The sequence below is a fragment of the Ictidomys tridecemlineatus genome, chromosome 3 (genome assembly GCF_052094955.1).
Source record: "Ictidomys tridecemlineatus isolate mIctTri1 chromosome 3, mIctTri1.hap1, whole genome shotgun sequence".
Taxonomy (NCBI): domain Eukaryota; kingdom Metazoa; phylum Chordata; class Mammalia; order Rodentia; family Sciuridae; genus Ictidomys; species Ictidomys tridecemlineatus.
In genome coordinates this window covers 216,444,566-216,466,444 of record NC_135479.1, presented here as the reverse complement: position 1 = coordinate 216,466,444, position 21,879 = coordinate 216,444,566, and the positions used below count along the sequence as shown (strand labels likewise).

Genomic DNA, 21,879 nt, shown 5'->3' with positions numbered 1-21,879 from the left:
GACCTGGGGGAGACAACTCGAGGGCAGTGTGAGACCCCACCGTGTCCACTCTGGGCCAAGAAGGGGCCAGGCCCTGGCCACTGGGGCACTGCCGTGCTGTCTCCTGGTGACACTGGTGCACTCTCCGAGATGCATCTCTGCATAGGACATGCTGAACTTTCAGCAAATAATAAAATTTTACCAAACATCAAAACAATACAAAACCACATTACAGATATGCAGCTACTGCCAAGGGAGTTTCCTTGTACTGAGTAAAGGTCACAAAGCAAAGCACAGAGGATCAGGGTGAACAGTGGGCCCTCCCTATCTGGGGGCCCTGCATCCAGGCTTGTGACAGTGCCATCCACATGGAAACAGAACACACAACATTGTTCATTAAAAAATATTTATTGAGCAGGTCCACACAGAATTCACTGGAAGACACCTACACACTGGGTCCCATGCAGAGTCCATCCCCAGGCCCACTGAGGGCCACACCCCATCTGCAAGCGCAGTGACTCAGGGGTACCTGCAGTCCCCACGGTGAATGTCACGGTCACAGGGTACATGGGCTGGCATACGTGCGACCGAGGAGTCTGGAACTACACCTAGCTGGGAGCGCAGCTGCCACCCAGGGCGGCACTGGGCACCTCGGGGCAAACACCTGGAGACACACCTACTCTAGGGGGTACTGGGAGGGTAGCTATGGGACAAGCCCATGCGATTGCAGTCAAGGGCCCTGGCGTCACCTGCAGTGCCAGGAGGGGTCTAGCAGAGCCATGTGCAGGGACTTCACGGCACTGGGGCAGGTGCGTCCTGGCCCCTCCTGGGGCCCCACTGCCAATCGTCCACCGTCATCTCCAGATGGGAAAGACCTTCTCCCCCACCTGAGAAAGAAAGCCCAACCGTGTGTCACCTCTGTGACTGGCTCCAAGAGGCTGCTTCTGTAAACGAAGAGCATCTGCTCTCTGAACACAAAGTGACCAAAACGTACCAAACAGGACAGAAAAGTCAAGAGAAACCACCACATGGTTTTTCTCTCCCACATTAACCCTAAGGCCAAAGAGCTCCGCCTTCCTGCAGCCTCCGTACCCGGTCTCCGAATGGCAGCTGTGGCCGCACCTGGCACCTCGGGGGCACCCGCACAGCGGCACACCAGAAACCAGGGTGCTGAGCACAGGACAGCTCCCGCAGCCACCTGCCGGGCTCCTCTGCGTTGGGCAGGTGGCACCCCGGCCCTGGCTGCCGCGCCCGGGAGATGCCCGCCCCCTGAACCTTCCACTTTCTGCCCCACAGGAGAAGACGCCAGGGACAGCACCCACTTCCTCTAAGCTCAGGGAGGGGCGGCAGGACCAGGCAGGCCACGCGGGCTGCCGACCCCGCCACAGGACGCCTCCTCGCACCAGGCTCTTACTCTCTGAGATGTGGGGTCTTCTCTGGAAGCCACGGCCCAGCTGAGAGTGACGGACATGTGCCTCCTCCACACCGGATTTCTTTGCAGTACAATGGACCCAGTGACCATGTCTCCCGAGTGGACCGGGACTGGGTCGTCCATCATGAACAAGGTCTGCTTCCAGTGTGTGGTGCTGTAAGACAGGGCATGAGTCACAAGCCAAGAGCTGGCCCTGGCGTGGCCTGCAGTGACCCAGCTTCATGGGCCAGGGCAGTGTAGGAGTAGATGTGCCCAGTGCCGAGATCAGAGATCAGGCAGGGTGCACGGGATCAAACCCCAACAGAGGCAGCTGGGGACTGTGTTCTGGAGGCCATGCAGGTCACTGGGCAGCCCATGGGGTGGGGAGCTACAGACTCTGGGACTGCCCAGAGGACAGCCTGTCAGCACACAGCCCCAGGCTTCTGATGCCCAGTCTACACACTGACCCACCAGGTCACAGTGGTCATTTCCAAGAGGTGCAATGAGCGTGAGCAAGACTGCGGGAGGGACTTCTCCAGGGGCACAGGAAGCATCTTCAGCCCCTTGTGCCTGAGCCTGGACTGGGCCACCGTTCCTCCTCTCTTCCCTGCCTTGGCCACATGGCACCTATGTCCATTCTCTGGCAACCGACAATGACAGTGCCCTCGGGGACAGGACTCAAGGGAGTAGCCGACCACAAGAGCTCTAGGAGGTCTGCACCCAACACAAAGCCATGGCAGTGGGAGGCAGGGCAGCCTGCCCAGCTCTGCAGGACTCTCCAGGAAGCCCGAGTCTGCTCCTAGAGTGAGGAGGCAGGAAGGAGGCCGGAGGAAGGGAAGGCCAGCACACAGGCACAGGGAACTGCCTACGCCCACCCGTTCTACGTCCCACTCCCCGTGACCCTGTCCAACTCCACAGACCAGACACACCCGCCACCCGATTCTCTCTGGCCCCATCCATCCCCCCCCCCCAGGGGCCCAGGGCACTCACGGGTGCAGCGGGCCTGTGCTGAGCACCTGCTGGGGCTGGCCCTCCTGCAGGCTCTGGAAGTGCACACTGAACCAGGCGGTGAAGCCGTGCAGGGTGCCGGCTTTCTGGATTTCAAAGTGCAACTCACCACGCATGGTCTGCACCCAAACAAAGGATAGCAGGTGGGTGGCAGGTTTCCCAGCAGGGGGGTCACCCACCACCAACCCCAACCTAACACAGGCCTAGCCACAGCCAAAACCCCAAGGATAACCTTAATACTATTCCCAAACCAGAAAGCGTCCCTCAGTCCAACTCTAACTTCAGTTATGTGCCTAGCCCTGGCCAAAGCCCTAAGCCTAAATTTAACCTGAGTCCTAATTCTGAGCCTAATCATAGGCCGAACCCCATCCCTAACCCCAGTGCTAACCCCAGGGGCCACTGCAGATGGCCTCGACAGCTTGAGTCCCACTACCCTGTCTGCTCCTGCAGATACTGCCCCAGGTTAGGCGCAGCACTGACTGGCCCTGGCAATCTGTGGACCAGCCAGGCCCAGCTAAGTCCATGCAGTCACCATGAAAAGATGTCAGGAGTTTAGCCAAATGGTAGCTAAAAACTTTTCGAAGAATATTCAGTTCAAATATTGTACCAAGATAAATGAAATAGAACATAATTTTGAAAATGCCAAGAATTCTAAACACAAATCTAAAAATAACTGGAGATACTAATGAGATTTAACAATAAAGAAAATTTTTAGAACATGAGCCAGGCATGTTGACTAGGAGGCTAAGGCAGGAGGATCTCAAATTTGAGGCCAGCCTAAGCAACTTAGGGAGACCCTGTCTCAAAATAAAAAATTAAAAGTGTTGGGGATGTGGCTCAGTGTTGAGCACCTGGGTTAAATTCTCAGTCCTCAGGGGGAAAAAAAAAGACAAAATCAAAACAGACCATAAAAAAGGAAAAAAGCAACAGCATATGTCTTTGTATGACAATCAGCCGCACATGCCCCTGCACTGGCTGGGTCTGTGAAGGCAACAGGGCGGATGCCTGGGCCAGAGGAAGCAGTTCCACCTGTCACTCACCTCCAGGTCAGAGACTTGCACGGTTCTCATGTCCAGCTGCAATATGGTGCACGGTTCAGACAGACAATCTTCTGGCTTCAAGATGTGATTATACTTGGGCTTCGAAAAAAACTCCTTGATTGCTAAAGATCTGGAGAAGGTCAGTTCAGGCTCCAGGTCACCAGAGACCCAGGCTTTTTAACACCTGCAGCAGAGCTGAGTGTCCCCTGCAGCACCCACCTGCTCACCACCTGCCACCAACTCAGCCTCGGGCAGCCCCCCCACACCCAAGGGCTCGCCTTGGGAGCCTGGCCTGGGGAGCCTGGCCTGGGGTCCTGCCCTGGGTCTGACAGCCTTGCCCGGCCTTATCTGAGCCAGTCAGTACTGGGTTCCCTCTAGTGCCAGGTGCAGGAGGCCAAGCACACCGATGCCAGCGTTCACCAGGTGACCCAGGGATCTGGGCTGCTGGGTGTTCTTTACCCCTGGCTCTATTTTATCTCCTACCACCCTGCAAAGACACTCCTGCTGCCAACTGCTCCTGACAGGGGGACCCACAGCAGAACTGGAGCAGCCAACGCAGCCGGATCTCAGGAGCAGTACTTGTGCTGCCACTGAGCGCTCAGCCAGAAGCAGACCCGGGCCAGGGCCCCGCACCCCAGGCAGCTGCTCCAGCCTACACAACACTCCTAGAGGAGGTGGAGGCCCACACAGCAGCACCCACGTGACTCCCCATTGAACGGGAGACCTTAGATTGAAGGCATTCAATTTTTTATCTTTAAAAGCCGTACAGAAAGTTCTTAGGCAAGTGGTGACTTCAGCTGGCCTTTGCATGTCCTGTCCAGGGTGGGGCTCTCCCATACCTGCTCAGAAGCAGGGAGTGTCCCATGGAGCTGACTGGGAGCAAGGCAGGCAGGGCCAGGGCAGGCGGGAGATGGTGAAGAGCCTCGGACAGGTCCCCGGGTACAGGGCAGTGCTCCAAGAGAAGGAGCACTGTGCCCCAGGGGGCAGGACCCCAGGGAGCCTCCCGCCTCCCCCTCTGCCCGGCCCTTCCCTCCAGGTGGGCCGCTGCAGCGGCCTCACACCTACTTGAGCGCGCTGAGGTTGAACTCGTAGGCGTTGTCCCAGAAGAGCACCTTGCTGTGGTAGTCCCTGTCGGCACTGCAGGGCACCAGGTGCAGCGCCGCCGTGGTCGGCCAGATGACCCCGTCCTCCTTCAGCCAGGCATCCCGGGCATACAGGATGGACTCGATCATGAACTCAAACTGCCCAAGGTCAGGGTGGGGTCAGGGTGGGGTCAGAAAGCCGAAGCCACCTGGGAGTTCCACTTTTAGCCTCAAGACCACGAGGGCCAGGCCAGCAGACCCACAGGAAAACGGAGGGTGCCCTGCACGCCTGCACCTCAGGGGTCACAGGCTGTGTGCAGGCCACTCTAGCAGCAAACCTCCAGGCCCCAGGCTGCCACCAGCAGCCACAAGCTGCCCCAAGGGACCCTGCCCACCATCCCTCAGCCATGGGCAGAGCCCCTCATAGCCACCATGCCAGCCCCAGACACCAACTGCCGCATGGAAACTGACCTACCCCTAGACCTCAAGAAAACCCCAGGCCTCAAACTACCTCTGGACCCCCACTTCCCCACAAAAGAACCCCCAGACCTCCAATAACCCCAAGATCCCACAGACACCGACCTAGCCCTAGACCCCAGCATAGCCCCAGACCTCGACCTACCCCCAAGCCCTGACTGCTGTGCTGGACCCAGCTAACCCTAGACTCTGACTATAACCCTAGACCCTCGATCCTAGACTCTAACCACTACACTGAACCCAGCTATCTCCAGGCCCCTACCACTCTGCTGCGGAACCTGCCACTGTACTGGACCCAGCTACTTCTAGTCCCCTATCACTCTGCTGGACCCAGCTACCCCCAGGCCCCTGCTACTCTGCTGGATCCAGCTAACCCCAAGGCCCTTACTGCTCTGCTGGATCCAGCTAACCCCAGGCCCTTACTGCTCTGCTGGACCCAGCTAACCCCAGGCCCTTACTGCTCTGCTGGACCCAGCTAACCCCAGGCCCTTACTGCTCTGCTGGACCCAGCTAACCCCAGGCCCTTACTGCTCTGCTGGACCCAGCTAACCCCAGGCCCTTACTGCTCTGCTGGACCCAGCTAACCCCAGGCCCTTACTGCTCTGCTGGACCCAGCTAACCCCAGGCCCTTACTGCTCTGCTGGACCCAGCTAACCCCAGGCCCTTACTGCTCTGCTGGACCCAGCTAACCCCAGGCCCTTACTGCTCTGCTGGACCCAGCTAACCCCAGGCCCTTACTGCTCTGCTAGACCCAACTAACCCCAGGCCCTTACTGCTCTGCTGGATCCAGCTAACCCCAGGCCCTTACTGCTCTGCTGGACCCAGCTAACCCCAGGCCCCAACCACTGCACTGGACCCAGCTGCCCCCAGGTCCCTACTGTTCTGCTGGACCCAGCTAACCCCAGGCCTCAGCCACTGCTCTGAACCCAGCTACACCTAGGCCTCAGCTGCTGCCCTGGACCCAACTATGCCCAGCCCCTACTGTTCTGCTGGACCCAGCTACCCAAAGGCCTCAGCCGCTGCCCTGGACCCAGTTACCCCCCGGCCCCTACCGCTCTGCTGGACCCAGCTAACCCCAGGCCCTTACTGCTCTGCTGGATCCAGCTAACCCCAGTCCCTAGCCACTGTACTGGACCCAGCTACATCTAGGCCCCTACTGCTCTGCTGGACCCAGCTAACCCCAGGCCCCAGCTGCTACACTGGACTCAGTTACCCCAGACCCCTACCACTCTGCTGGACCCAGCTAACCCCAGGCCCCTACCACACTGCTGGACCCAGCTACCCCAGACTCCTACCGCTCTTCTGGACCCAGCTAACCCCAGGTCCCAGCGGCTGCACTGGACTCAGCTACCCCAGACCCCTACCACTCTGCTGGACCCAGCTACCCCAGACTCCTACCGCTCTTCTGGACCCAGCTAACCCCAGGTCCCAGCGGCTGCACTGGACTCAGCTACCCCAGACCCCTACCACTCTGCTGGACCCAGCTACCCCAGACTCCTACCGCTCTTCTGGACCCAGCTAACCCCAGGTCCCAGCGGCTGCACTGGACTCAGCTACCCCAGACCCCTACCACACTGCTGGACCCAGCTATCCCAGGCCCCTACCACTCTGCTGGACCCAGCTACCCCAGACCCCTACCACTCTGCTGGACCCAGCTACCCCAGACCCCTACCACTCTGCTGGACTCAGCTACCCCAGATCCCTACCACTCTGCTGGACCCAGCTACCCCAGACCCCTACCACTCTGCTGGACTCAGCTACCCCAGATCCCTACCACTCTGCTGGACCCAGCTACCCCAGATCCCTACCACTCTGCTGGACCCAGCTACCCCAGACCCCTACCACACTGCTGGACCCAGCTATCCCAGGCCCCTACCACTCTGCTGGACCCAGCTACCCCAGACCCCTACCACTCTGCTAGACCCAGCTAACCCCAGGCCCCAGTGGCTGCACTGGATCCAGCTACGCCCAGGCCTCAGCCACTGCACTGGATGCATCTACCTCTGGTCCCTACCACTCTGCTGGACCTAGCTACCCCCGGGCCCTGATCGCTGCACTGGACCCCACCTATAGCCACACACCAGGCTCCCAACACACCAGGCTCCTTGAGCCCTGGAGGCTGCACCAAGCCTTCTAGATCGGAGCACCCAAGCCGGGCCTGGCGTCACCTCCCTGATGTCTGTGGCAGGTGGCAGCTCCTCCCGCCCCTGAACCCACATCCTCCTAGCCTCAGAGCCAAGGACTCTGGCAACTGGGCTTCCTCTCTCAGCAGCACAGGGCCAAGTGTCCACCTATCCAGTCCCTGTCGTCTGTCCACCCATAGCCAGCAGTGCATAGGGCACCTCCTCTGAGCAGCATCAGCATTCTCAGCAAAGGTGACTGCACGCCTGGGTTGGCACAGCCCCTCTCTGCTGTGCATCACCTTCCAAATCCACAGCATTCACAATGTGACCTCTGCAGGGCCAAAGCCCAGCGTCCTTGCTCTTGTCTCCCCAGGCAACACACATATCCACCACCCACAAGGCCCTCAGGGACATGTCCATCACATGTCACCTCCTTTACCTGGTGCAGTTGTTTCGGATTTTGATGCAGGCTAAACTGCCGAGTGACATCTCACCACAACGCCTGAGTCCTCTGGTGCCAAGACCAGAAGGAGGGTTGGGCATGACAGGCCTGTTCCACCAGCCTGTCCCTCTCCTCTGAGCTGGCAGCATGGTAACAAAGGAGTGGGTGCATACACTGACCAGTGGCCAGAAACGGCTCCCTTCCACCCACAGGCGCCTGCAGTCTCACAGACACTGACTGGCTGCCAGGTCTGGCCTCAAGTGAGAGGAGACAGGAGATGGGTGGCTATAACTAGGGAGACCACCTCGGTCAGGCACTGGACCTCCGCAGGCCAAGAGTGCAGTGAGCCACCATGAGCAAGGCACACCTGATCAACCCAAATCTCCCATCATCAGTCAACAAGTCACAACCCTGAGCTGGTGTGCACACAAGATGCCTCACCGCGGGGAAATCAAAATCCCTGTGATGGCCCCAGCCTGACACACGTCGGGCCCTTACCAGCAGGCAGGTGCCCATCCACTCGGACACCAACACGTCCACCTTCTCGGGCAGCACCACATCCTCCACCTTCTGCTGGAACACAGTGATGGTGTCGGCAAAGCCGTTCTGCAGGACCAGCTGGCCTGTGTGCTGTGCCATCTCGCTGGCCTCCACAGCATACACCTGCAGGCAAAGACACCATCAGCACCTGTGCCCATATGCTGGGTGGCCCAGAGACAGAACCAGCCCCAGGAGCAGCAGCAGAGGCAGTGCCCTGGGTGGCAGAAGAAGGTGCGGATCACTCCCACCCCTCCTGCATCTCCTGCACAGCATGCCTACCCAGGGCACAGGCAGAGAGAACCTGCAGTTGCTGGGTCAGGGACCACAGTGCAGCAAGCACAGTCCCCAACAGGCAGAGAGGACAGTGGGTTCATGGGCACCTGCAGCCTGAGGGACAGTCAGATTGGAGGAGGGTCTGATGCAAGTGTCGCCTGTTGGCCTGGCATCCGGGGCACAGGAGGCCACTGCACTGCAACCCCTGTCAACTAGCACCCACCCTCCTGCCAGGGGCCGTCCCTCCCACACACAAGGAGGCAAAGTGCAGGGAGGGCCTGGTTCCACAGGAGCTCTGTGCTGGGGCCCGGACACAGCCGAACCAACTCCCGTGCATATTTAACTAGAATAACAGGAGAAAACACCTCTGGCCTCACGAGGGGCTGGTCACTTCCATCTTGTCCACTGCACTCCAAGCTGTCTGTGACCAGAAAAGCACCTCACAGCTGCACAGCTACCTTCCTCCCCACACCAGCCTCTCAGGACGGACCCCTGGCCATCCTGAAAGCCAAGTCCGCGCTGGCTGCCTGGCCAGCTAGCATGCTCACTGCCTTGGGCCGAGCGTGGTGTGCACAGAAGAGGCTGATGATCCCGGTGCCACAGCCAACGTCCAGGATGACCTTGTCCTTCAGGGACTCCTTGTTCTGCAGGATAACGCTGTGGTACTTGGTTGTCCGCGGCTGGTCTGCCAACATCTCCAAGTGAAGTTTCTAGAGAAGACACTGAGACTCAGTGCGAGGGCCTGGCGCAGCACCGAGGTCTGGTCTGAGGAGGGTCAGGGCTAAAACCCAACCCACTCCTGAAAACAGGAGCAACAGGTAGGCTTAAAAGTCAGACAAGATACGCCAAGAGGGAGTTTCCGGGATCCTTCCAACTCCGTGCACTCCCCAGGAGCCCAGCCAGCAAAGGCGTAGACCAGCCAGGATGGAGGAGCTGTTGGCCAAGGCTGAGTCCCTGCCAGGTCCATCCAGAGAGGATGCACCACAGGGGGTGCCAGGGGAGGCAGCAGGGCTCCCACATCCTCTTCACATTTAAGTGTGCTCCTTCATTGCTTGGGAAAGGCCAAAACTATAGCTCTGGGGGAGATGACCACTCCACCAGCCCTGGTCATGCCCTGAGGGCATCCTGCAGAGCCTGGCTGCCGTAAGGCTACAGCCACCCAGTACCCTGGGCTGCAGATCGGAACAGAAGCAGCAGCCAGGTAGTAGATGAGGACAGCCGCCTTGACCTGCCAGCACAAACAGGAGGCCTGGACAGGGCCTGCAGGACCCTCACCACTGTTCACAAAGACACTGCCACAGAATGAAGGCCAAGGGGCAGGTGAAGGGGCTCAGTAGTGTGGACAGAAGGCCAAAGCCCCATTATGCTGCCTAGAAGGACCCCATTCTAATACAGGGGATTAGAGCAAAGCACAGAAAAAAAGCTGGGCCAGCACAACGGGAGAGCTGAGGGGCTGCACAGACCGCAGAGCAGAACTGTCCCCAGGAGCGAGAAGGGCCAGTGCATAACCCAGATGGGTTCATCAAAATCACAATATTTTTCAAATATTTTTTGTACCTAAAAACAGAGCTTCAAATACACTGGGCAAACCCAGTAGAAATGCCAGAAACAGGCAGTCACAGGAAGGATCCGAGATTGCAACGCCCGCACTTGGACACAGCGCCGGTGGAGGAGCCACGAGCCCTCGCTGGGGCACCCCCACCTTCCGGCATGTTCACGGACAGTCCAGGAACAAGCCCTGGGACTTGTGCTCTGGGAGCCTTACACAACAGGGAGGGGACGGGGCACCAAAGAGCTGTCACTGATCCCGACTGAGCACCGTCAGCAGAACCACTGGGCGCCAGGGGCGGGAAGCACACGCAGGCTCCCAGGGAGGCGCCCAGCCAGAACAGAGGTGAGGACGCTCGGCTGGGGAGGGGCTGCGAACTGCAGAAAAAGGGACCCGCAAAAGCTCCACAAACAGACCCTTGAAGCGCCCTACAATAAGCCTCCTGAGTCCAGGGCCCACGCCTGCGGCCTGGGATCTGCAGGGACCCGGAACAGCCGTCACCGGGGCTCCACTGCGGAGTGCGCACAGCCGCCCAGTTCCTGTAGGGCCTCTGAACTAAGAATGGTTTCCACCAAAAGACCAGACCGTGCTGTGTGTCGTCCTGTGAAATCGCTCAGTGTGCTGGGGAGGCCTGGGCCTGGCTGCCTCGCCACAGGGGCAGAGGCCGGCTGCAGGCTGGGAGCCGCCTACCAAGGTCCCATAGCTGCCGAAGTACTCCTCGTCCTGCCACGTGTCCTCGGGGTCGTACTCCGCCACCTGCCTGCCCACATGGTTTGCAGGGATGTACCCACAGCAGCCTGCGCGCTGGCCCCACCACCAGTCGGCCGTGGTTTGTCTCAGGATAAGAATTTTTTCTCCTCTTAAAAAACTGAGCTGCAAAGACCCAAAACAGACAAGTTAACATCCAGCAGGGAACACAAGTGTCCACAGTGACTGGGGACAAACCTTCCTGCTGAGCACACCCAAGTGCAGAGGGTCTGCAGGGGTCGCAGCAGGTCAGGAGACCTCTGTGGCGCTGAAGGACACCGCTAACTGGTACTTTTCAAAAGGAAGCAAGGGTGGCCCATCCTGTGACCGCAGCAACGGGGAGGCTGAGGCAGGAGGATGTTCTAGGACAGCCTGGGCAACTCAGCGAGACCCTGTCTCAAAAATAAAAAGGGCTGGGGATGGCGCTCAGCAATATAGCATCCTTGGGTTCAAACCCTAGGACCTTCCCAAAAAATAAAAAATTATTTATCTGATAAAAAAAAAGCCATGCCCCATTGTGATTCTAACCGAAATTTCATCACATTTATATATTAATTTCATACAATAAATTTAGTAATTTTATTATTACATTTTTTCTTTATGCATTTATAAGTGTGTTGATGGTGTTAAAAAATAGCTTTCTCCTGTGATCCCAGCAGCTGGGGAGGCTGAGGCAGGAGGATGCAGGTTCCAGGACAGCCTGGGCAGCTCACTGAGAAAAGAGCTGGGGCGGCAGCCCAGTGGTAGAGCACCCCGCATTTCCAAATGCTTCAGCACAGTTATTTCTCCAGAGCCCCTTCACGCACAGAGTCACCCTACAGCTGGCTACTGGAGGCTCACCCTCAGAGACTCCTGATGGGAAAGAGGAACTGCATTCACACAGACTCTCCCCCCACCCACCAACCCCTCTGCCATTTAACCAGGTGGCTCTGTGGAGGGTTTCAAGAGGAACTGCAGTGGCTCCTTCCGTTGGGCCCTCCTCCCAGTGCTGGGCCTATTTATGAGGTTGTTCAAGACCGCATGGGGCTCTGAACACCTGGCACGACTACGGAATCATGCCTGGCTTTGCCACTGAACACTACGCGCGCGGTGGCTACCTGGGTGGCATCGGTGGCAGCGTAGTCGGCAATAGCCACGAACTCCTCTGGCTGCGGGCCCTCCTGCAGGAGCTGCGCCTGCCCACACTCCAGGGCTTCCTCCTCCTGCACAGGTAAGGAGACACAGCAAACAGTGCACCCTGCTCCTTCCTCTCCTTCCTTCTCGACTAGGTGACCGCCATGTTTTCAAAGACTCACATTGTAAGTATGATATTATGCAGATTATTTGGGTCATCTACTGGCAGAATGAGGGCCGCCAGCGTAGCTCCACCTTTAATCTAACAGACGCTGTGCATCCTGAAGAGTATGTCAAGGAAGAAGCCAGAAAGGAGACGCTGGCCCTTGGCTTGGCAACAATGCTCTGAAAGTGATGCCCAACTCGGGAAGAAACCACGCCTGTGGGTGCTGGCTCCGGGGGCGTCTGGACCTGAGGACGGGGCTGGGGCCCACAGAAGGTGCTAGCAAGCCAACATAAACCGTCTGCATCAGCAGAGCCCCGTGGCCCAGCTGGGAGACATCAGCTCAGACCTGGGGGGCCTGCCTCTGCCGCTGTGCCACTTCCAAGTCAACGTGCCTGCAAGACACGCTCTGGGGCCTCAAGCCTCAGGTCCTGGCCCAGGGAGCAGCGCTGCCAGTGTACACTCCTCTCTAAGGAATCAAGGGTTCAGCTCACTTAGGAAATGTGCAAAACATAGAAGAAAATTAAAATGCCCAGGAGCCTAATTCTTGTACCAGAGACCTGGGTTAACACAGTGCACTTATCCTCTGAGCTTGCGAAAATGCATGTCAGCACACCCACAGACCAGATGCTGGCACCACGACCTGCTTCTCACTTCCCGATTCTGAATGGTTCTCATTTTTCACACCTGTGTAGTGTTCCTGTCTACGAACTCTCCTGACATAAGCAGTCTCCTAGTTTTAGGACATTTGGACTGTTTTCAGCTTTTTCTATTGTGAATTATCAAGGTGAACTTTCTTGAACAAACCATTTTGCATGTGGCTGGTCACCTCCTCTGGGCAAGACCGTACACGCATGACTTGTAATTCACCACCAAATGCCTCCCCTCCCACTGCTCAGGGAGTGGGTCTAGCCCAGGTGAGTGTGAGCTACCTATTTTCCTACATCTTTCTCAACAACAGATACTGACCACCCAGATCTCAATTTTATGGGTAAGACATGGTTTTTCAATCCTGGGGATCCCAGGGACACTCACTGAGCTGCACCCCCAGCCCTTTCGCTTTTACTTTGAGATTCGCCTGGGCGCCCAGGCCAGCCTGGGACTTGCGTCCTGCGCCTCAGCTTCCCAGGTTGCAGGATCGCAGGACTGGCCCCCACACAGCTGAACGACGTGCTCCTTCCACTGGCCCTGGCAGCACGGTCCAGCATGACTTGCAGGCGCCCAGCCTCCTCTCCTTCTGCCCACTGCCCACTTGCGGCCTCTGGTTCCTCTGCGGTGCCACCACCTTCTGCGGGGCTCCATTCAGCCCTGCTCCCCGCTCACCACCTCCCCAGCACACCCTAGTGGTGCACACTGTCCTCACCCTTCCAGGCTGCAGTCGCAGCCCTGTGCAGCCCTGTGCTGTGTTCTCGCGCAGGCTCTTGACATCACTTCTGTTGTAAAGAATATTTGGGTGTGTGTGGAAAATTCTAGCATTTTAATGGCTACACAATATTCCACAGAATATCGTCCTGCTTGACTTTTCAGTCACCCGCTACTTATTTTGTATCCTTACTACCACAGTCACCAACCCTGCAGCCCGGACTCTGACAGGGCAGAAGGGGGCTCAAAGGACCACGCTCCAGGCATAGGCTTTCTCCCTGGCTCCCAAAACGTGTGCTCCTCCTAAACGCCCGGGGTGGCAGCACCGCACCCTGCACTGCTAGAGACAGGCGGGCAGTGGGACCTCTCGTATCCTGTTGGGGACTCGCATCTACTTTTTCTGAAAAAGTCCTCTTATTTATTTTGCCCGTTATTTTTTCTGGCTACTGTCCTGTTTATCAGACTGGAAGAACTCTTTGTAATGATGTAAATCTTATCTGCAATCTTGAGTAAATGTATTATTTTTCAAGTTATTTTGTCTCTCCGCAGTAAACCTGGAGTCAGGTTAGTAGAAACTATCCACACTGAAACACAAAAAGGAAGAAGAGCAGAGCACGAGACATGTGTCCATGCCAAGTCCCCAGAGGAGAGAAGAGGCAGCAGAGACACCTGGGGACAACAAGGGGTTTTCTAAAATAACAAGTTCAGCCAACCCCAGTCAGAACCAACTCAGGTCCTAAATGCAGACAGTGGAGAGAGCCGTCCCTCTTAGTGGAGCAGCTCTCAAGTCCAGGGAGCCAGACAACCCTGGGGTAGCAGCACCACAGCACCACAGGAAAAATGCCAACCTGAAATCCCATTTCAAGCAGAAGTATTCTTAAAAAAAAAAAAAAAGAAAGAAAGAAAAGAAAAAAGAAAGAAAGAAAAGAAAGCAAGCCAGGCACGGTGGCACACGCCTGTAATACCAGCGGCTCAGAAGTTGAGGCAGCAAGATCATGAGTTCAGAGCTAGGCTCAGCAACTCAGCGAGACCCTGTCTCAAAATAAAAAAGGGTTGTGGATCCCTGGTGCCAAAAAAAAAGGAAAAGGAAAAGAAAGAAAGCAAACACACGCTCATTCAAGCCAACACCGACATGACCCACACAACAAGCCCACACTACTGACCACAGAAACCAGGGAGTGAGCTTCCCTGGGCACGGAGGAGTACAAAACGAAGGCCTCCAAGAAGCACCTCTGGGGAATTAAGAGACCCCTCCTCACACTACAGGAAAGGCTCAGCTGCACCAGGCAGCAGGCATCTGTGCTAGGGCTGAGGACACGCAGAAGTGACACAGGTCTCTACAACAGGACAGAAACGTGCGGGTGGGAATGGGACTCAGATTCTCTCCTGCGAAGTGGGAAAGATGAGAACATTACAGGATTCCATGTCACCGGTTCCTGGGAAGCCATTAAACAATAGGAAAGGTACAGGTGATGGGCCAATAAGGGAAAGAGCAGGAACTGTCAAAGTCCTGGTCCAAGAGGGAGCAGGACTGCAAAACCATACCCAGAAGGAACGTGATAACTAAGAAACAAACAGAAAGATGTTAGGCTGGATCCCATCAGTCATCACATTAAATGTCAAAGAAGACAAGGCTCCAGTTAAAGAGCGGAAACTGTCTGACGGGGAAAAAAGACCTGAACAGCTCTGCCAGGGAAACACGGTACTCTGAGGACCTAAGACCACTGAGGAGTCAGGTCTGCAGAGGCACGCGCACACCCCACAGGCTACCCTCGCAGGAATGCCGTCCAGCCACACCAACAGAGGGAAAAGCATCATGGGGCCCAGGTATTCAGCAACAGTGAAGAGATTTCATCAGAAAAATCAAAGGTCACCTAATCTATCCTAAAGCCACATATCCAACAACAGGGATCCAGTACAGGGACAGAGTGGCACAACCAATAGGAGAAACAGACACGTTTTCAGCCATGGTGGCGCCCTCCTTCAACATGTCTCCTTCAGTGACCGATAGAATAGTGGACACAAAGAAGAGCTGACTGGCTTTGTTTTCAAAGAGGCTGATGCTATGGGCCCTGGAAAGCCTAGACTGATCCCCAGCGACCACAGCTGCCTGGCAGGGAGCACAGGGGCAGAGCCAGGAACTCCCCACATCACTGTGATGGGAAGAAAACTGGAAGCTCGTCAGGAGGGCAGCAGACACCACAGGTGCACAGCCTCCACCCCACAGACACCTGTGCACACGATGTTCAGGTGAGGCACAGGCAGCAGGACTGAGCCAGCTGCACACCATCCACGGGACGAGTCCTCCACAGTGGTGCTACCTCAGCGACAGGGACACAGAATGAACACCTCTCACTTAAACTTTATAAAGCACACACAAATATCATGCACTGTTCAAATGTCTGCAAGGCATACGGTAAGAAGTGGTGCAAAGCACAACATCAAGTCATAATTCACCTCCGAGAAAGAGGAAGCGGACAAGGACTGGTCTGGGAAAGGGACTTTTAACTCTGGGGTTGTTACTTTATGTGTGTGAGTTCTGAGGCAAATATTAATGTAACAAAACATTAAACTTTCAATTCTACATAAATGTGTTCTTGTTTGAAGTATCATTCTCTCAATGTCCCAATATTAAAATTCCCCAAAAGAAAAATAGGATGTCCGTGGAATTAAAACATTTGATGATTAGTTAAAAGAAATAAGATTAATCAAATATGCCAATTCTACATGAAATCTCTCTATACAGAAGCCCAATGAAAGTAGAACAATGAGGGAAAAGGTAGATCATTAGAATAAAAGAAAAATGCTACATTGACATCAAACATGGAAGTGTTAATTTTCTAAAGCACTGTTTATTAGAGTATCCACTTGGTAACTTGAACATAGTCAACATTCCTTAACATTTAAGATGACATTTCTCACCACTAACTTGAATAATATCTACATAAACCCCAGGCCCAAGGAGTCCTCTCCAATGCATGGAGCCAGGGCCTAGGCCTGGCACTGCAGAGCAGCCCAGAGCCATCTGGGGCACCGGCCAGGGACCTGGGTGACTGTGATCTTGGGGCACCCTGAGTGTCTCCCTAGAAGATGGTCTGTGGGCTTACCAGCCCTGCATTTCCTGCCTGGACCTTCACGGGACAAGGTGGGCTCTCACACAGAGCCTGGTCGGGTCCTCAACAGTGTGCACACTGGTCACAAACACACTCCCACCAATCAGAACAGAAGTTACCTCCGATTCACGCCTGGGGCAGTCGCCGGGGGTTGCCATAGCTCTCCTAGGCTCAGCCGCATAACTGCTGCTTCGTCACTTCATAGTCCCTGCCCTCCTACTTTTAAATAAAGAAACACAAGAGCCTGTTAGCGGCATGGCCCACAACAAGGTACTCCAAAGAGAAAGTACGACATGCCCAGGCGAAGCTGGCACAGAAACGGATCCATCACAACCCCTCAGAGACGGCTCAAGCAGGACACGGGATGCTCCAGGGCGCCAGTTCTCACAGGGCTGCCAGGGACTACCTTTTGGGAACCTGTCAGTACCTGCGCTCCCTGATGACTACAACTGACGGAGCCACTGGCTTCCCGGGGGTCCCTGCACCTGCCAGCATGGCCCACGCCCCAAGAGCTGACTCGTTTAAAAGGCAGCTTCACTTCTGAACTTATTTTTGTGAGATTTGTAATTACAAACACTCATTAATTTACATGTTTCCAGAGGAAAACCTGGGCCAAGTTGGGAGGCTGCGGCTGCCAGGAAGGAGGGTTGAGAAGAAGAAACACTTGGGCCAGGTGGAGGAGGGCGGAGCGCCCAGAATAGGCGTGGCCTGGATGACGTGCCCTCAGAGAGGTGGCCCTGGAGGGCCTGGGGCTGGGCGGGCATGCCTTGGAGGGTGTGGTGCTGGGAAGGGCGTGGCCCTGGAGGGCCTGGGGCTGGGCGGGCAAGCCTTGGAGGGTGTGGTGCTGGGAAGGGCGTGGCCCTGGAGGGCCTGGGGCTGGGCGGGCAAGCCTTGGAGGGTGTGGTGCTGGGAAGGGCGTGGCCCTGGAGGGCCTGGGGCTGGGCGGGCATGCCTTGGAAGGTGTGGTGCTGGGAAGGGCGTGGCCCTGGAGGGCCTGGGGCTGGGCGGGCAAGCCTTGGAGGGTGTGGTGCTGGGAAGGGCGTGGCCCTGGAGGGCCTGGGGCTGGGCGGGCAAGCCTTGGAGGGTGTGGTGCTGGGAAGGGCGTGGCCCTGGAGGGCCTGGGGCTGGGCGGGCATGCCTTGGAAGGTGTGGTGCTGGGAAGGGCGTGGCCCTGGAGGGCCTGGGGCTGGGCGGGCAAGCCTTGGAGGGTGTGGTGCTGGGAAGGGCGTGGCCCTGGAGGGCCTGGGGCTGGGCGGGCATGCCTTGGAAGGTGTGGTGCTGGGAAGGGCGTGGCCCTGGAGGGCCTGGGGCTGGGCGGGCATGCCTTGGAGGGTGTGGTGCTGGGAAGGGCGTGGCCCTGGAGGGCCTGGGGCTGGGCGGGCATGCCTTGGAGGGTGTGGTGCTGGGAAGGGCGTGGCCCTGGAGGGCCTGGGGCTGGGCGGGCATGCCTTGGAGGGTGTGGACTGAGAAGGGCGTGGCCCTGGAGGGCGTGGTACTGAAAGGGTGTGGCTCTGGAGGGCCTGGTGCTGGGTAGGCATGGCCCTGGAGGACGTAGTGGTGGGAAAGATGAGTCTTCTGGGCCAGGCATTGGGGTGGGTGTGTCCCTATAGGGATGTGGGGAGGATTGAGAAGACTTTGGCCAGGTGCGATAGCACTGGGGTGGGTATGTCCAGAGGGCGTGGCACTGAGAAGGGTGTGGCCCTGAGGGTGTGGCGTTGGAGGGGCATGGCCCTCGAAGGATTGGGGATGGGAAGAAAGGCCAAGCCATTGGAAAGGAAAGTGGCGCTAGGAGATGGGGGTGGACCATAAAGGCGGGACACGGGGCGGGCGTGGTCCGGGGGCGCTGGCCCGGGAGGTGGGGCACGTAGAGAGGGGTGTGGCTGAATGGGGGCGGGGCGGGCCCCAGCTAGCGGTCAGCCGCCAGCGCACCGTGCAGACCGCGGGGTTCCGGGAGCGGGCGGCGGCCTCGGTCCACCAGCGACGTACTCGCATGACGAGGATCGCTCACCTACTAGGTCTTGCCGTGCCCGCGATCCAGGTGCCTGAGCTGCCCATCTGAAAACCTACCTCGGCCGCGTTTCTCCGCTGAGTTCTGCGCCTACACCGCAGAGGGGCAGACGATCCCTACCAGAAGCCTGGGCCGCCGCCCTCGACTCGCGCAGACGCAGTGCGCGCGCGCCGTCCCCAAAGCCGGACCCGCCCAGGTCCCAGCCTCCCGCGCAGGCGCAGTCCGTAGGTGCTTCGCAGTCCCGGAAGCGGAACGGCTGCCCAGGGCCCGCGCAGGCGCAGTACACAGAAGCCGTGGAGAAGGAGGCCCCGCCCAGGGCCCGAGGCTCCGAGCCGACGTGCTTGGCAGCTTGGCCCCACGGGTTACGCTCGAGGTCGGCTCACGGGGAGGTCGGGGTGGCGTCCTGCTGGGGATAAGGATAGGCAGCGGCCCGGGAGCCCTGGTGGGGGATCGGGATAGAGAGCGGCCTGGGGTTCCTGCTGCGGATAGGGAGAGGCCTGGGGTTGGGGGGTAGGGACAAGAGCGGCCCCAGGGTCCATGTTAGTGAGTCTCTTGTCGGCTTTGATAAAAACCAGTAGCCACGAGCGGAGCAACCCCGTGGCGAGGACCCCTAGGTACTCTTGAGGTGACAACCAGCCACCAGCAGGAAACCACCTCAGTCTACGACCTTAGGAAACCCTATTCCTTCAACAGCCAGTCTTCTGGGACTGCAGAAGCCACGTGCCCCGGACTGGGGACCTACGCGGACATTTTCTCAGTCTCAGTGCTGTTGGCTGGTCCTTCTCATGACCTCACTGAACCTCGTTACTCCTTAAGACCTCAGTTCACCTTGGCTTCAACGTATGATTGTGGGGGCATAGTGGCCCAGAAAAAAAATCCCAAGAGAAATGAAAACGTACATCCAAAGCAGCCTTGTCTGAGGATGTTCATGGGAATTTTAGTTATAATAGCAAAAGGCTGATAATATTTGTGTGTCAGTCAACAGGAACATGGGCACAAGTTGTCGCTTATCCACACACAGACTGAAGCAGGCCAGAGACCCCCACCCATAAGACCCTTACCATAATTAAGCAGAAACCCTCACCATATTTGTGGTATATAAGTTGCTCTTCTTATCAGAGAGCTTTTTGCATAGGACATCAGCTATCAGCAACAGTCTGCAGAAGGCACTGTGTTTTGTAGCTTCGTCTTTATTTATAAATGCCAGGTTTGCAGGAAAAACTCGTAAAACTCTCGAGGATGGAAGGGAACGCTCTTGTCATATGAACCTCCTAGCCCCCACCAATAAGTTCAAAGAATTTCTGTATTCATGTTCAGAGGATGAATTCTTATGTGAGAGCCACCTCTGAACCCTGCAGTCAATAAACCTATTTCCTGAAAAATTCCTCAGCTGTCCAGTCTCTTCTGTCCTACTTTAAGATCATGGCCCATCCACAGACAGCGGTCTCTTTCTACGATGGGGCAATGCTCAGGAACATCATTAAGAAATGCGTACTGGCAAGAGCACTCCCCTGCTGCTATACACTGAGACAGCTGAAATTGAACAGGGGACTCTTGTGACCCTGCACCCTCCTTCGGGCAAGAATGCTGTGAAATCTGCCTGCTGCAAAGGCCTCTCTTGGGATGGAAGGTGGTCTCCGACAAGATGGGTTCCTGGGGAAAGCAAACAACAATGGATCCAGAGCCCTTTGGAGTGGAGCTGGGCTCACACCAGAGTTTTCTTGCACTGAGGCTGAGGAATTCAAGAGTGTTTGCCCCACAGATTTCAAGTCTTCGACTTCCTTGCACTTCTTCCTCCCCATTTTGAGTGGCAGCACTGCTTGTGCTTTCCTGGTGTCTCTCCAGGGGGTGTGGAGGGGCACAGCGTGTTATATTATATTAGCTTCCAAACCTCTGGAACAAGAAGAGATGCTACCAAGGAGCCTCAGCTGCTGCCAGGCCTGGTTTAAACCAGGTACGGGCGAGACTCGGGGTCCTACCAGAAGGCGAACAAGGTTGACCAATGTAAATATTTTGTGGCCAACAGGCCAACCTTGGGAGATTGCAAAGGCCATCCCACTCCAGTTACCTACAGCAAGGGCAGGCCCCTCGAGTCTAGGGTGGCCAGAGGGTGTGCTTTAACCTAGAGAAGTGGCAAAAGTCATTGGGTATGATTTAAGTTTAGGATTTGAGGCCTGGGTTTCCATTCTCATACTCTTGAATCCTGCACCACCAGGTTCTCCCAGCAGAAGATTCTCAAAGAAAAGGGCTCACGGCAAAGATGGAATCCAGGACACTGTCAGGAAGACCTGTCTGTAAAATAGGCTGGGGCTATAAAACTCCTGTGTTCAGATTTGAATTGCTCCTTTCAGTGAGCAAAGGCCTCTGTGAAGGTCTTTTCAGGCCCTCATTAATTAGCCCTTCCAAGAATCTTAAGAGCATTGCTTCACAACACTCTCTCAAAAGGAGCCCAAAATAGGAAAGAGCCTGTTTAAAAGATAATCAGAGCCAGGCGCGGTGGTGCACACTTGTAATCCCAGCAGCTCGGGAGGCTGAGGCAGGAGGATTTCTAGTTCAAACCAGCCTCAGGAAAAGTGAGGTGCTAAGCAACTCAGTGAGACTCTGTCTCTGAAGAAAATACAAAATAGGACTGGAGATGTGGCTTAGTGATTGAGTGTGTCTGAGTTCAATTACTGGTACTCACCATCGATTGGATTTGCCAATTGGGTGAACATCCATAACATTCATGGAAAGCTGCAAGTTATCAGGAGAATGATACCATCAGAGTCAACACTAGTGTGGACTAAACAAGCCCAAAGTAATGCAATAGAAGCCTCTGACTCAAAGCGGGCGGGGTCAAGGCCCAAAGCCAGAATTGCAGCCATGGGGGCCATCGGGAGCAGTGTGTCCCTGCGTTGGGCTGGATCTCAGGATTGTTGTGGACAGTGCACACTTCATGCCTTTCATGGTACCCCTTCGGGTGGGCCTGTCTACTGTGGCACCTGGTCCCTGTCCCACTACTGGGAGTCAGGGCCCTGGCCTCTCAAGGTCCCAACTCTTTGGGCTGAGAAGGAAATGTCCCTGAGCCACTAATCCTGAGGAACTACGCAAAGTGCTTCATCATGCAGGATCCTGACGGGTCCTGGAGTGGGATGCTGAAGGGGCGAGGCCCCGGGGTCTTGGGCAAGTGTGTGGAGTGTGGCCACAGAGTAGACTGTATTTTCACAACAGGTCTCCCACCCAGTGTGTTGCACTGCTTCAGCAAGAGGTGGCTTCTGGTCCTGTCCTTTCCATTGCAGTTGGCCTCACGGCCTGTCTGTAACCAGGAGAGGATGAGTGGGCCAGCATGACCTCTGAGGCAGCTCCCCTGAAAGAAGTCCTCCTGCAGAGGACCTGCCTTCCCGACCAAGGGCCAGACAGGGGAGTCCAGCCATATGGTCCCCAGACCAACTCCAGCGCCAGCTGAATAC

General features: G+C 56.6%; 1 protein-coding gene and 1 long non-coding RNA gene across 3 annotated transcripts; one reads left to right on the top strand and one right to left on the bottom strand.

Annotated features, from left to right (window-relative positions):
• Positions 1-368: 368 nt before the first annotated feature.
• Prmt2 (protein arginine methyltransferase 2) lies at positions 369-18,628 on the bottom strand. Of its 2 annotated transcripts, none has more exons than XM_005340172.4 (11): positions 18,490-18,628; positions 16,542-16,641; positions 11,769-11,873; positions 10,615-10,797; positions 8,924-9,085; positions 8,061-8,225; positions 4,504-4,679; positions 3,439-3,568; positions 2,381-2,517; positions 1,394-1,565; positions 369-866 (listed from the first exon to the last, which is right to left on the bottom strand). In XM_005340172.4, the coding sequence occupies exons 2-11, from the start codon at positions 16,578-16,580 to the stop codon at positions 834-836; spliced, it is 1,302 nt and encodes a 433-aa protein (XP_005340229.1). In that variant the 5' UTR covers positions 16,581-16,641; positions 18,490-18,628; the 3' UTR covers positions 369-833. The 2 variants fall into 2 exon arrangements, with proteins under 2 accessions (XP_005340229.1, XP_013220600.1); XM_013365146.4 differs by having other exon boundaries at positions 16,542-16,638; positions 18,490-18,623.
• On the top strand, positions 18,576-19,815 carry LOC120890428 (uncharacterized). Its single transcript, XR_005734650.2, has 2 exons — positions 18,576-18,803; positions 19,124-19,815. It is a non-coding gene; the product is annotated as an uncharacterized LOC120890428 (long non-coding RNA).
• Positions 19,816-21,879: the final 2,064 nt, after the last annotated feature.